At 41.1% G+C, this 14,049-nt stretch overlaps 2 protein-coding genes across 6 annotated transcripts in view; one reads left to right on the top strand and one right to left on the bottom strand.

The window, feature by feature from the left end:
* The window catches only part of LOC149140999 (uncharacterized), a 270,261-nt gene that overhangs the window by 91,537 nt on the left and 164,675 nt on the right, over positions 1 to 14,049 (top strand). For all 5 annotated transcript variants that reach the window (XM_089447932.1, XM_089447931.1, XM_089447930.1 and 2 more), the window contains 2 exons: positions 188 to 262; positions 1,387 to 1,526. In XM_089447932.1, coding sequence (XP_089304058.1) covers positions 188 to 262; positions 1,387 to 1,526 — 215 coding nt within the window. The remainder of the gene's footprint in view (positions 1 to 187; positions 263 to 1,386; positions 1,527 to 14,049) is intronic.
* On the bottom strand, positions 1,615 to 4,490 carry LOC149141000 (uncharacterized). Its single transcript, XM_089448451.1, has 3 exons — positions 2,747 to 4,490; positions 2,461 to 2,636; positions 1,615 to 1,629 (listed from the first exon to the last, which is right to left on the bottom strand). The coding sequence occupies exons 1-3, from the start codon at positions 4,488 to 4,490 to the stop codon at positions 1,615 to 1,617; spliced, it is 1,935 nt and encodes a 644-aa protein (XP_089304577.1).

Here is a 14,049-nt window from a genome sequence, read left to right as displayed (position 1 = left end):
CATTTATAAGATTGCAAGAATAACTGATGTCTAAAGAGCTGCCAAATGTCTTATCATTCTTCTCTACTTTCAATTTGATGAGGCACATTTTGTAATATGTTTTATGTTGGGGATTCTGCTTTTTACAAACTTTATGGATTAGTTGGGTTTCAATTTGTTTTTCTGATGAACTGTCTCTATGGTGCAGTATTTGACATTTTGCGGGTTCACCTTTCAAATGATAGCCTTCTTTGTCAGCTTTCTTTCTGACCTTTTTCCACAGGTATTGATTTACTGTAATTTGAATAGTAAACATTATGCATGTTAAAGATGTTCATAGATGAATTTTTCTTTGCTAGTTCTAACTACTCAAGTGCCCTGAAGAAGTCCTGAAGAAAGGGGACATAAATGAGACATTTGGAGGTACTAATAGCTGTCTTGGTGTTCTATTCCTAGTGTGCAACATCAAGAAAGTTTCAATATTCCATGGTTAGCCATGTGGAACTATGAATATACATTACTTGTAATTTTTATAGATTCTGCATTCAATGCTCGTTTTTCCCCATATTGAAGCACTACAGAGCGAATGAGTTCTCTCTGGGCAAACATTTGTGTCTTTTCAGACAGGCACTGTGTAAAAGCATCTTTAGAGTCTTTTGACTATTAAAATTCACATTTCTGCGACATTATATTAGCTACTAGGTTAAATTTCAGTGAGTTGTTCACCTCAACTGTCAAAAACGCGGGATCATGTTTTTTTGCATGTGAAATCAATAAGCTCATTAGCATAAGAGATAGTTCAATGTAACTGGGCAGGAAATATTGTTAGGTTCATATGTCTATCTTGTTATTGAGTTGAGTGAGGTTAAGCAATGTTATCAGATTCCACATATACTGACACTACTCTCTAACATTTCTTGTTTTGAAAATTTTATAACACGTTATCTGTATGCTTAAATGCAAATTAAAGTATGAGAACATCTTTAGAAAATGTTGATATGTCCAAAAAACATTGCAGTGATCAGACTCTGTATTCTTTTTATTTTTTGGGATCCCAATATCCCCTTGAATCGAGGATGTCAATTTTTGTCTGTTCTTGCACTGTTACTGAAGTATTCTTGATCATGGTAAGATTAAAATAATTGTTCAAACTTCAAAGCATTCATAATTTTCTTTTACTCCAGAAAAGCTAAAACAAGTTTTCAGAATTTACTAATTCTCTCGGTTCTAGAAGAATTCAAAACTCAACTCGACATAACAGTGTTTTGCAAACTATAGTGTAAGAACAACTCCATGATGGAAAGGCACTGTAAAGATCTGTAATTGAAGAGTTGAAAATTATGAGATAGAGAAGATCATCTATTGTTATGTGACGTTTCTGAAATTTTTTGGTGTTGTTTGTGACAGGCCAACACTGCAAACTTTCTTGCTGATAATTTATCATGTGCGAGTTTTCTTATAGCAAATATCATCACAGTCATGTATTGGTGCCTTCTGATTATAACAAAAGATCCGGTGGATGAGGATGTACGACATGGGCAGCTCTTGTATGTAACTACATTCCACATATTCCTCTGTTATTCAATGCATGCTTGTCTGTAAACTTGCTTTGTTCCTCTTAAAGGAATTTTATATTTAGGTAGAGATTCCCTATAATAGCATTCAAAGTTCAAACTAGTGTTTTTAAAACCGGAACCGGTGACCGGACCGGTCCACCTAATGAACCGGTTTACCGACCGGAACCGGTCTAACCGGGACTGGTTTGATCTAAACGAACCGGTTTTTAAAAAATACATTAAATAATTAATTTTTAATGAAACAAAACTATTTTTAAGATGTAAAACCATGATTCCAAGCCAATAGAGACAAAATATGCAAAGTTTGCTCATTTATATACCATGCAAAGGTGAATATATCAAAATGGCACCGAGTGCAATACATATCATCGACAAAATAGAAAAATACATAAGAAATGAGGCTCTAAATGGCCTATAAAGTCCAAAAACAATGCTGCAAGCTATGAGGCCATTGGCCTACTACAAGTCTACAGTGTACACATGATCAATCATCAAGTCCATCACCACTACTAGACACAGGATCATCATCAGGAGCTACATAGACATCATCTGGTTCAGAGTCTGAGGCTGCCTCTGCCTCATCTGCAACATCAGTATCAATGCCACCAATGACAATAGAAGTGGACCTAATGGAAGCACGAGTTTTTCGACCTGCACGACTAGTGCCTTCCATTGGTTCCTTGCCTTTCCTTGATGCCGCTACTGATCCTGGTTCTGATGCCGCCACATAATCTGCCTCATCCTCCGCTAAAGCCATGTCGATATCAAAATCAGCCTCAAACACAGGATCTTCAGTCTCCTCCACCCATTCTGATGTTGGATCAATATCGTCCAACACAATGGGATCTAGATCAGGTGATTTGCTCATCATTTGGTTCCTCCTCAGTTGAAGGTTGTATTGCACAAAAACAAGATCATTTAACCGTTTTTGTTCCAAACGGTTTCTCTTCTTCGTGTGTATGCGCTCAAAAACAGACCAATTGCGCTCACAACCTGAAGCACTGCAAGTTTGACTGAGGACTCTAATTGCAAACCTTTGCAATTGAGGACACTGGCCACCAAATGACTCCCACCAATGTGCTGCAAAGAAAAAGACAATAATTAGTAACTTAGTTTATAATTTGAATTGTAAAGAACGTAAACAATTTTAACTTGAAATGAAAAACAAAATGGAAATTGGAATTGCTTACCTGGTTGGTCCACATCTCTTGCCATCTTTGCCAAGTTTTTGCCAAAAGTACCACTTGCTTGATTGAAAATAGTAAGCTGTCTATGTATATCCAACTGGTCTACATGGTTAGGGACCATGCGCTCCAAGCAATCAATCAATCCAGCTCTGACCTCCCCATCATGCTGATCTCCTAGCCGATTTTTATAGTGATACCTTGGGTTCAAAAAATACCCGGCTGCATGTATAGGACGATGGAGTTGATTGTTCCATCTGTTATCAATGATCTCCCATATACGGCCATATTTAGCTAACCTGTCATTGTAAGCTGCCCGTATCTGCTCCTTTGCCTGATCCATAGCTTCATAAATGTAGCCCATGGCCAATCTTTCCGCATCCACCAACCTTAGCACCTTAACAAGGGGCTCGGTAATTTTCACAAGCTCTACAGACCTTTTCCAAAAATAAGTGTCTAACACTTTCTTTTTGGTGTCTTTTCCATCTGGTCTATGAGCCCACCGAGATTCAGACCATTCATCAGAGGAAAACATTTTCTGCAAGTTTCTATGTTGACCATTGAGACATTGCAACGTGAGGAAGTGAGTTGCAAATCTCGTAATTGCAGGCCTAACAAGCTCTTTGCCTCCAGTGTGTTTCCTCATTAGGCTCAATACCCATGAGTGGTTGTAAATGTATTTTGTAATGCACTTGGCATGCTCTACAGTGTTTTTTACCCACTCCACCTTGCCTATATCCTCAAGCATGAGGTCTATGCAATGTGCAGCACATGGAGTCCAAAATATGGTGTTATATTTGGCCTCAAGCATCTTTCCAGCAAGAACATAGTTTGAGGCATTATCAGTGATGACCTGCACAACATGCTGCTCCCCAACTTCCTGAATAATGTTATCCAAAAGCTCAAATAGAAGGCTTGCATCCTTTACCCTATCAGATGCATCAACTGATTTCAAAAACATGGTTCCTTGAGGGCAAGAAACAAGGAAATTAATGATAGTGCGGTTCTTTCCATCGGTCCATCCATCTGACATAATGGAACAACCTGTTTTGACCCATGACTCTCTAAACTCAGCCAAATACTCATCAATGGAAGATATCTCTTTTTGCAAAAGAGCTCCCCTCAAGTCATGCATACTAGGGCCTTTGAAGCCCTTTCCTGCAGCTATAACAGAGTCCCACATAGCTTGGTAATAAGGTGAGCGAGCAACATTAAATGGGATATCTGAATCATACCACCATCTAGCAATGTATTGGTGAGAAGTTTCTTTGCATTGTTTTTTCCAATGCTGATCCAAAGTGGGTTGAGAACTTGGCTGGGAGGAAGTGGGATTAGATTTAGAAGAGGCAATGTTGGCAGAAGATGAGAAATAACTTTGGATGTTTGGTCTCTTTGCTCCTTTTGATGGTTGGCCAACTCCAACAGAAGGATGAACATAGTGAAAGGGGTCATTGGTGGAAGGGATAGAAGTGGAGTCTTGAATCTCATAATCATCATACCCACTCTCTTTCATAAGATTCATGGCTTCCATTAATTCCCTCTTCCTTGCAATTTCATCTTGGATGGCCTTCTCCCTAGCCTTATCCTCATAAAATTTTTCAAGCTTGGCAATGTATTCTGCCCTAATAGGACCTAACAGTTCTTTTGGTGCATCACATGGCTTTACTTGGCCTCTTACCCCAGCCAAGTGTTGTTTCAACTTAAGAATACCCCCACCTCCAATAGATTTATGGCATAATTTGCATATCATTTTTCCCTCAATTACATCACAATGAACCCATGCACTGTCCTTTCCTTTTGGAGCCATGTTTGCTTGAAATAATAACAATTTGCAAAGAAATCTGCCATTTAAAAAAAAAATTGCAGCTAAGGAACATGGAAAACCAATGATAAATGTAGGAAAAAAAATGCACATGCAAGCTACAAAAATTGATAGCATAGAGCTAGAGAGTTCATAGGCTTAGCATAGATGATAGATCATTGAAGTGAGAAGTTTATAGCACAAAAAAAATAATTCATGGACAGCAGACCCAAATGAGGAATTATCAAGTGCAAATCCTTACCTGGAAATGCAAAGTAGCTCCCTTAGCCTCCTCTTGATGATGGCAACTCCACTGACAGCTACACACTATCTCCAAAATAGCTCCAACTCCAACTCCAAGATGACTACTTCAGCAAAAACTCCACACTCTCCAAGCTCACAAACAAACTCACAAACACTCACAAACACTCCAAATCAGTTGTGTGAGACAAATGAGAGTGAGAGGGGTGTCTTATAGCAAGTGTGAGGGTGTTTTTGGAGGGAAAATCCCTTTCCCTCACCCCCAAAACCCCTAAACCGCCCTCAGTTCCAAAAAACCGCTGCGCTTTTTGCTTGACCGGCGGCCTGTCCATAAACCGGCCGGTTTAGGACGGAACCGGCCGGTTAGCAATAAACCGGCCGGTTCCGCCCTAAACCGGCCGGTTTTTACCGGTTAGGGCAATTTTCCGGGCAAAGGGTGCTGTAAACCGGGTTTTTTCACCGGTTCTGACCGGTGAGCCTCCCAACCGGCCGGTTAGGCCGGTAACCGGTTGGACCGGAACGGTTTTTAAAACTATGGTTCAAACACAATTCTCAGTGTAGTGTACCTTATACACAGAGTAAGGTATCTAATATTGTTATTGCCCTTAAATGTTCTTTAATACAATCTTTTTAAATTATGTGGTACAATAACACGAGATGGATGAGAAAATCAAGCTATGCACAAATTGAAAAGACAATAAAGTATTCCTTATTTACTATAATGTGCAAAGCACACACTTTTAGTTACAAAATCTTGGAGCGACAATAAATCATTTGTTAGAATATAATTACTGATGAAGTAAAGTGAGATTATGTTAATAGTAAAAGTGAAAATGTAACTCAAGCTCAGGTCATGTAATTACGTAGTTAGTGATTTATGCACACTCCCATTCCTTTGGCAGTTGAATCAATTATGTTTTAATTGTGTGTTTATTACCTCATTCATGATTAATCTATAGCCTATCGTGCACCATTCTCCATTATTCCCTTCGTTATTGTTATAATTTATCATTGTATGAGAGCCATTTTGACAATTTGGAGCTTGTGAAGACAGAGACCAAATAAATGAGACCACACATTTTGGGGACTGTAAAAGGACAAAGTAATGCAGGAGTGCACGGTGTATGAAAAAGGAATTAACTCTGTAAGCAAAGAGTAAAAAAATAAAAGACCTGTGGTTTCCTAATATTACAAAAAGAAGAAGAAAAGATTATGGTTGCCTCCTTTGTGCATAATGTTTGAAGAGGATGTTTGAAAGAACGAATTTAATCCCTATCAAGAGGGAAGTATCACCCATGTGTTTATTGGCCAGATCGAGAGATGGTAAAATTGTGGAGGAGGTATGGTCAGGTGAGAAACCTTATATTCAATGTTTCAAAGTGCTTTGCTATGCTGCTTTTTGTTCACATTCCAAGAGAGAGAAAGAACAAATTAGATGAAAAAATGTATTTTCTTTGGTTATGGTAATGTATACAGAGGGTATAAAATATATTATCCCACTGAATGAAAAGTGGTCGTTAGTAGGCATTGTATTTTGGAGAACTCACAAAGAGTAGAAAAAGCAAAAGAAGGCAAGGAAGACAATCATTAAGACAACAATGGAATTCTGCTTCCACTAACAACTTTAGATGTTACAATCGAGAAACTAATTGTCACATAGACAGGGGAGAGATGACCAGTGTGTGAAAATTTCCTTGAATCACAACATTTGGAATTTACTCTTCTAACTGGTTAGCAGTTTATTAATTTTCTGATTAATACTGAATAAATCACGCTATAATTCTTCACAAATAAATTCTGCAGAAGCTAAATAAAATGCTGGAACTGAAAAAATAGATGCACACACAAAATTAAATAGACACCAATATTTTGGACTATTAGTCCCCGGAAAAACCCCGAAGGAAAAACTGGTGCAGTGTAATATTCCTAATAGGAAAATATAGGAAATAACAGAGACTATGAACTAACTACAAATTGCAATCTCAAAAACATGCAAGCACATGAATAAACACTAGAAACATGAACCAAGCTTTGAGCCATTTTATTAATATGAGCAGATTGGGTACAATAGATGGTAATAGTAGAACCTGGGCTTTCCACAAGCAAACAAGGCAAAACTCAGGTGATAATAATGAAGCCCAAGTGCTGTAGAAGCTCCTCCCCAATTTCTGCGCTGACCCAATAAATTTCTTTTGTTGCTGCTAGGTAGGAAATGGAAAATCTGCCCTCAGAAGTCCTCAGAAAATTCCGATAAATTAGTCGGTGCACTTTCTCAAAAGGCCAACAAAACCTAGAAAGGGATTGGCCCCAAACCAACTTTCCAAGAAACCCACAAAGTGGTGCAAAATTACAAATTGCTAGCTTACTAGTAAAACGTACTGCGGAAAGAAAGTGGATTTCTAGAATATTGTCCGAATCACACTAAAAATGCAACCATGGACTCCTCTCCAAATACCCACAAAAACCCAGAAAAGGTTTGAGTTGATTCTAAGTGACGAGAGAGCTCCCTAAATAGTGTGAGTGGCCTTCTGGTTGACTACATGCACTGTTGAGAAATAATGCTCCAGAAACTCCCAAATCCTCTGCTGTAATGCCACTAAAATTCCCCACAAAATCCCCTCCGAATCTACCTTCTCCTCTAGCCAATCTCCTTCGGAAATTAGTTTCCCTCTTCCCCTACGCAAACTTTCTCTAGTGAGCTTTGCGCATTGCTAGAATGGAGAAATTTGGCCCACAAAATGGCCAAGGATTTTGCCCTGCAAAATACTACCAAAATTCGAATTTCAAGGTAGGAAATCTCTCTGCAAATCATCGGATCTCCAGATTCATTATAACCAAATAAATTTGAGCTCCACAAACTACCTCTACGCTGAGGAAGTGTGCAAAACTGGGTGAACACCTGCAATAAGGCTCTGTGTAAATCTTGATTTGGACTCCCCAAATTTGCTCACTAGGGAGATACTCGAAGTTCTCTGAAATGAGGGTGGAATTCCACTTGGAACTCTTGTGCTAAACATTACTTCTCTTCTTCTGCTAAACAACTCCAAGAGAAGATGTAATGTGAAGTGTAATAGTCAAAAGATAATCCACAAAATGAGTCCATCCTCCTTTTATAATTTTTCCTCATGCCTCTAGACTCCTTTTTTTTTAATATTATTTTATTGGTGGGGGCCATTTTCCACTAAGTTACTTTTGCCACCATTTAATAAAATAATAATTTTCCACTATTCTCCAATAAAATAATACTACTTACCTTTATCCAATAATATTTGCTCCCTTTTAATTAATATTACTAAAATTAGGCAAAATTCCTTAGTGACTCCCATGCTCACAAAATTGGGGATATTACAGTCCTCCTCGCCAAAAATTGCTTGTCCTCAAGCAATGCTCGAACAAGTGCTCCCTCTCTTTGCTGACCCAAACTGTCACTGCAAACAATACCGAGGTCCCAAATGTGCCACTTAGTCACCCTGAATCTCTGCACCATCCTATCATAAATGAATCCCTCGATACCAATGTCCCATGCTAATCTCAAAAAGATACCACCATGTTGATGCTGCGCTGCTTTGATTACAACTAACTGCCCATTGTGCACATATCGTATCCTCCTCTCCTGGAACCCAATGGTGAAATACTGACAAAGGCCAAATACATCCTGCCTAGGCATCTCCATGATGCTAAAGCCTACCCATCCAAATCTAACCCCGAACCTATACAGTAATAGGGAAAGCCTACCTCGCCATATGATGAAGGCCTCCGCGAACCCCCATGTGTCAACCCAACAATGAACTAGATCACTCTCTGCAATGACTCTGCTCATCACGAGACAGAGTGATCTATCAACCAACTGAATCCCTGGATTCCATAGCCAAACATGCTGTGGCATAGCTCTGATAACTGCTGGAATCCATCTGTGCCTTGTCTCTAGTCCTTGCATGCAATCAATATATAGGCTCTGTATATCATGAACTAATCTGATGCATGCTAAACTGCCTTGTGCCTGCCATTGCATAGTACTGATGACTGCTAGAAACAACATGTGCCAAATAGCTACCCCCTGAATGCAGCCAATAGATGGGTATCTGATACTCACAATTGACTCTGTGTATGTGGATCCATCCTGGTCTTGCCAACCATCACCACTAAGTCTTCCATCCGCCCTCTCAATAATGTGCCAATACAATGTCTGGAGCCGGGACACATACTGGAAAATTGCCTTAGCCATATATGTTATCCTCTCTGCTCATGCATGGTCTCGAACTGCCCTGTGGAAAGAGTGACACACGTCTCCTTCGTGACCAGCTCCCCAGGCATAGGCTTAATGATGAACGATATGCCACCCCTATAGATGATTAGCTCTTCTCCCAACCTGTGGCTGTCAACTCGCGCACCGACCCAATGCCGTTGTCGAGAAGTCATCCAAATATGTCGGGCTAGCTCCTTGTCCCCTGCTGCTCGTGCCTAGAGTGTCAAAGGACAACAACCAAATCGTCTGTGCCTGTAAGTGATGTAGAAGAGGGACAAGCATGTGGGTCCCCATGGATACCATCAAGTGTCGCTTATTTGCGTCCCCATCGATCCTTGGTGAACTACACCCAAAGGTATGCTTGGTATCTTCATCCATAAGTCTCCTTGGAGGTAACACTTCAAAGGTATGCCTGGTATCTTCGTCCATAAGTCTCCTTGGAGGTAACACTTCAAGACCCTGCGGTGCAGCACCATACACCCCTACATACCACCAAGCATCCCTGTACTCCTCGACATGCCACTGTACATTGTGGCCTACCCCTGTACGTCGCTAGATACCCCCTGCTATTATTGTACCATCTTGTGTCCTGCTTGTGCCATTGTACCTGACACTCCCCGCAGGTATTCAATGCAATGCGAGTCACTCCTACTCCACAGTGTAAACCGACATGCTATGGCACACCACCATGCATCTCCATGCTCCTTTGCAGGCCACTGCTCCTCGCTGCATTGCCCTGCACACCACTGGATGCTATGGTCTAAAATTGGGTCTGTATGCATTAGGCCACATCCCTCTATATAACACTGGACCCTACGACATAAATCTGTGCAATCCTCTACTGTCGTACGACCCTGTAACATATGGTATCCCGCATGTGCCAAAGTATCTGCTACTCAGCTAGTGAATCCAACATGACGCACGTCATGTCTCCTCATCCATCTTGGTAGATTTGAGCGGCCTAACTCCACACCTGCTAGAGGGGATATCTCTGCTATGCTGATCCTCAGTGACTCCTGAGCCCAATACCTCAATGGGAGTGTTAGAGTCTGTCTAGTTATCCCTCCGTTAGAGATCAAAGCTCTTTTTTGCATTTCATGTTTAGGTGTCCCATCAGTTTCGATTAGTTGCATTTCGTTAGGCATGCCATAACTCTGACGGAATGGTTTGTGTTACTCATTCCCCTCGTGCTTGGCACTGCTGGTTCAGGTCTATTCATAAAAACAAGTCTTCAAAGGTCATGTACAGTCCTGTTTCAAATTTCTGGGTCATAACAATGGTTCTTGGTCATTAGGTCTTGGGTTGAGTCAGTCTTGTTTTGCAAAGTCTAAGAAGACCAGCAGGCCAGAGGGATGTCCTTGATAGGTGGTTACTTCAATAATTTTCATCATTATACAGATAAATTAAGACTTCTCTTCAAAACTCTGTTTTGAAGATAAGTCGTCATCTCATTTTTGTAAAAATCTTCAAAAATTTCAGTTCTTGAATCGTCCAAGCGCAGCCTTGGTCTCCTTTGCCAGATCATATCACAACTATCCCTGCAAAGAATTGCAAAGAAAATCATTATTTCAACCAAATTTAAGGAGGAAACCAAAAAGGTCAGAAGTCTATTAATCCTGAAAAAGTGTCAACGACAAAACATTACAAAATGGGTCATGGACCAAGCAAAAATCAAAAGGGAGTCTTTATAAAGATATTTCATGACATTTTCAACTCATTTTGCATGCCAAGAGTGAAGAACATCATTCCAAAGCGAAATTGTGAGTTTGTGAGGAAGTTGGAGCAGTTTCAGGGGTGCGCGACGCATTGGACTAGGCGCGCGGTGCATCAGGCAAAAAATCGCAGTGTAAAAATACACGCGCGCGGCGCATCAGAGGCGCGCGGCGCGTTGGGTGAGGCGCGCGGCGCACTGGGGTTTAAGCCCAAAATTTGCTTGGAAACGCATGAACTCGCCTCCTCTCCGCACAAAATTGCAGGTAGGCTCACATCCACCACTTGTGCTTGGTTTTTGAAAGATAAATGTAATGGGTTCATGATATGTTTGCCTTAGAAATCCAAGTGGAAAGCCCTCCTTGTCAATGAAATTGCTGTAGGGTTTGAATGCAAAAAATTGTTGTAAGGGTTTCAAAAACAGAGTGTAACCAAGGTTGTCATTATTTCTCCATTTCCCTTTGTTTCCCATTCCCAAATTCACCCTTATTTTTCCCCATTAATTCCCTCCTTCATCCTACACTATAATCCCTCAAATCCTAGTCCCTCACCTCTATTACAAAACACATTATCCTTATCATTTCCCTTCCCTTCTCTAAGTCCCTTGTTTTTATTTCCAAATTCCCTAATTCCCTAATGTTTCCCCTTTCCTAATATTCCCTTGTGCATTTGTGTCCCCTTGGTCATAGCATTTTTAGAGCAAAAGAACAGTTTACAGGCAATTGTGCACGCAGTTTACACATCAGCATATATATTCCAGCTATCTTGTTTTCAAAGACATGTCAGAGACCGAGTCAGTCTATGAGCAGGAGTATGATAGTGATTCTACACCGGAGGTAAATGTGCCAAATGTGCCACGGGGGTATCACAAAGGTGGCAAAAGTGGTCAGCATGTCAGGGAGGAGCCTACTTCTTTGGCCCAATTGCAAGCTTGCCCACTTGCAATGGATTGTTTTCGGCATCAATCATGTTTTCAATATTGTGAGATGATCTCACAAATCCAGCATCATCAGGAACTAGTCCATTTATTTGTTCTACATTTACAGGATGGTCATGTAAACCTTGCCGGAGTGAATTTCACCTTGTCACCCGAGACTATTGCTCAGGCCACCAGGATACCAAATGTAGGGGAGGAATGGAGTAAATGCCAGCTGTTAGACAGATTCTACTATGAGCCATATATCAAACCCGGGTATATGAGACACTTGAGCGCAGTTTTTCCTTTCAGATTCCTGAGGGATGAGTATGCACCATTGATGAAACTCATCATTCGATATTTCAGTTGCGAGGGCAGATTCTCGCGTCTCTATGCGTACCATGTCCGTTTGTTGATGCATTTCACGAGGGTACGTATGATGAACATTCCGTTTTTCATGTGTCGCAACATAGAGAGGATGGTGCCTTTAGTACAAAGGAAGAGCCTAGCACATCAGCATAAGAGCATATATCATTATGCGTTGATCAAAATCATAGTGATGCATCAGTTGGCACAGCAGGGCATTACTTGGGAGGATTTCATCTCCCGTGATTACTTCGCAGCGCTACAGCCGCCTCCCGAGATAGTTCATGATGAGGGAGCGCCTTCACACCAGCCAGGCATTCCCGAGACTGAGCATATAAGTGCTCCTCCATATGTGACATACCAGCGAGGCCACAGGGCCTTATTTGCATCTACACGACGAGTACTATCTCCACCTGGGGTGGAAGGGGTCTCGTTGACTTCATCAGCACAGCGAGTATTATCTCCACATCATGTGGAAAGGGTCTCGCCTTCTTCTTCAGCACAGGTACAGATCCAGGATAGGGGCAAGAGGCCCATGTTTGATGAGGGTCCTTCAGGAGGTCAGGACACGGATATCATTGATCTTGATGCGAGCTCTCCTAGCTCGGAGCTAAAAGAGATCATCCGACAGCAAAGGGCTGAAAATGACTCGCTGCAAAAGAAATTGCAGATGGCTAAGTGGACGATCAACTACTTGGAGCAGCGCAACAAACAGCTGGAAGATGAACATACACTTTATGAGCTACGGTAAATCCAGGAAGACCGAGAATTGGCCCGAAAGAGACCCGGTGATTTGACACCGATTGATCGAGAGTCTATGCTCATCCGGGTGAACATTCATTTGGAGAAATTGTTGGCGAAGGCAAACAGAGACAAGGACATGCTTCGTCATATGAAAACTCACTATTGGGCTCACATGCATGTTTGCAAAGCAAAAATGAAGATCCTTAAGAGGCGATTGAGCAAGGCACTAAAACGGCGGAAAAAGCACGATGCACTCCAAATTTTGGTCGAGGCTTCATTGGCGGGGCACAATACATGATAGAGGGTCTTTACTCCGAATTTGAGCAAATTCGGAGAAATTTTTGTCATTTTTGAAAATTTTGTCCTAAAAACAGGTTTTTTGGCTCAACGCGTAGTGCGCCGCGCACGACCCATAAGATTGGGAGGTCCAAATCACAAATGTCTTGTAGTGTTGGATTTGTCATGATGAAATATACATGTTAAGCTATGGCCAAAGCATTTCATCAAGTTTTGGGTGACCAAAAGGCTCAAAAACACCATGAAAATCACCTTTCTGCCACCTTTTGCACCAACAGGAAGTACTTCCGGGAGAATGCACTTTTGGAGGGGAAAATGGACACCAAATTGGAAAATTCCACTTGGGTTGGAAAGTAGACATCCAGGGCTTTCCAACAAGCCAACCTGAGCTCAATTTGGATGCCGGGAAGTGCCCCAAAAACAGGTGGAAAGGCGCGCGGCGCATAGGGCTCAGGCGCGCGGCGCACAGGGTTTTTTTTGGCACAATTTTCATCTTCAGCTCAGGAAACGAAGCCAGTTTGACCAGTTTTGACTTGTGATGTGATTTTTTCACTCCTCTTGATGTAATTAATGAAACATGATGTAATTTTGGCACTTTATTACTTGTTCTAGAAGATTCATTCACTAAAAAGTGAAAATTAAATGAATGAATCAGTTTCCTACCTTATAGAGGCAAGTTGTTTTGACTGCCTAGATTGTAGTGCTTTGTTTAGAATTGGTTGAAACAGCTCCTAGGATGATGAGCTCGACCCCTAGAGGCAAGGGAATGGGTTGGCTTGCCTATATTATGTATTTTCTTAGTCATTTTCATGGTTGGACTCTTGGGGAAAAGGTTTTGAGACTCTATTGTACATTTTACTTCAGCATTTTGGCAAAGGAAAGACCAGGGTTTTGCAGCACTGTTTGGAATTCATGTGGCTTTATGTCTTGATGGTGTGCTTCTTTCAGTACTTGTAAGTTGTTATGTG

Source organism: Pinus tabuliformis, chromosome X (genome assembly GCF_031772625.1).
Source record: "Pinus tabuliformis cultivar Carrire ecotype Pingquan chromosome X, CPIR1, whole genome shotgun sequence".
Lineage (NCBI taxonomy): Eukaryota > Viridiplantae > Streptophyta > Pinopsida > Pinales > Pinaceae > Pinus > Pinus tabuliformis.
This window is presented reverse-complemented; position numbering and strand designations above follow the sequence as displayed.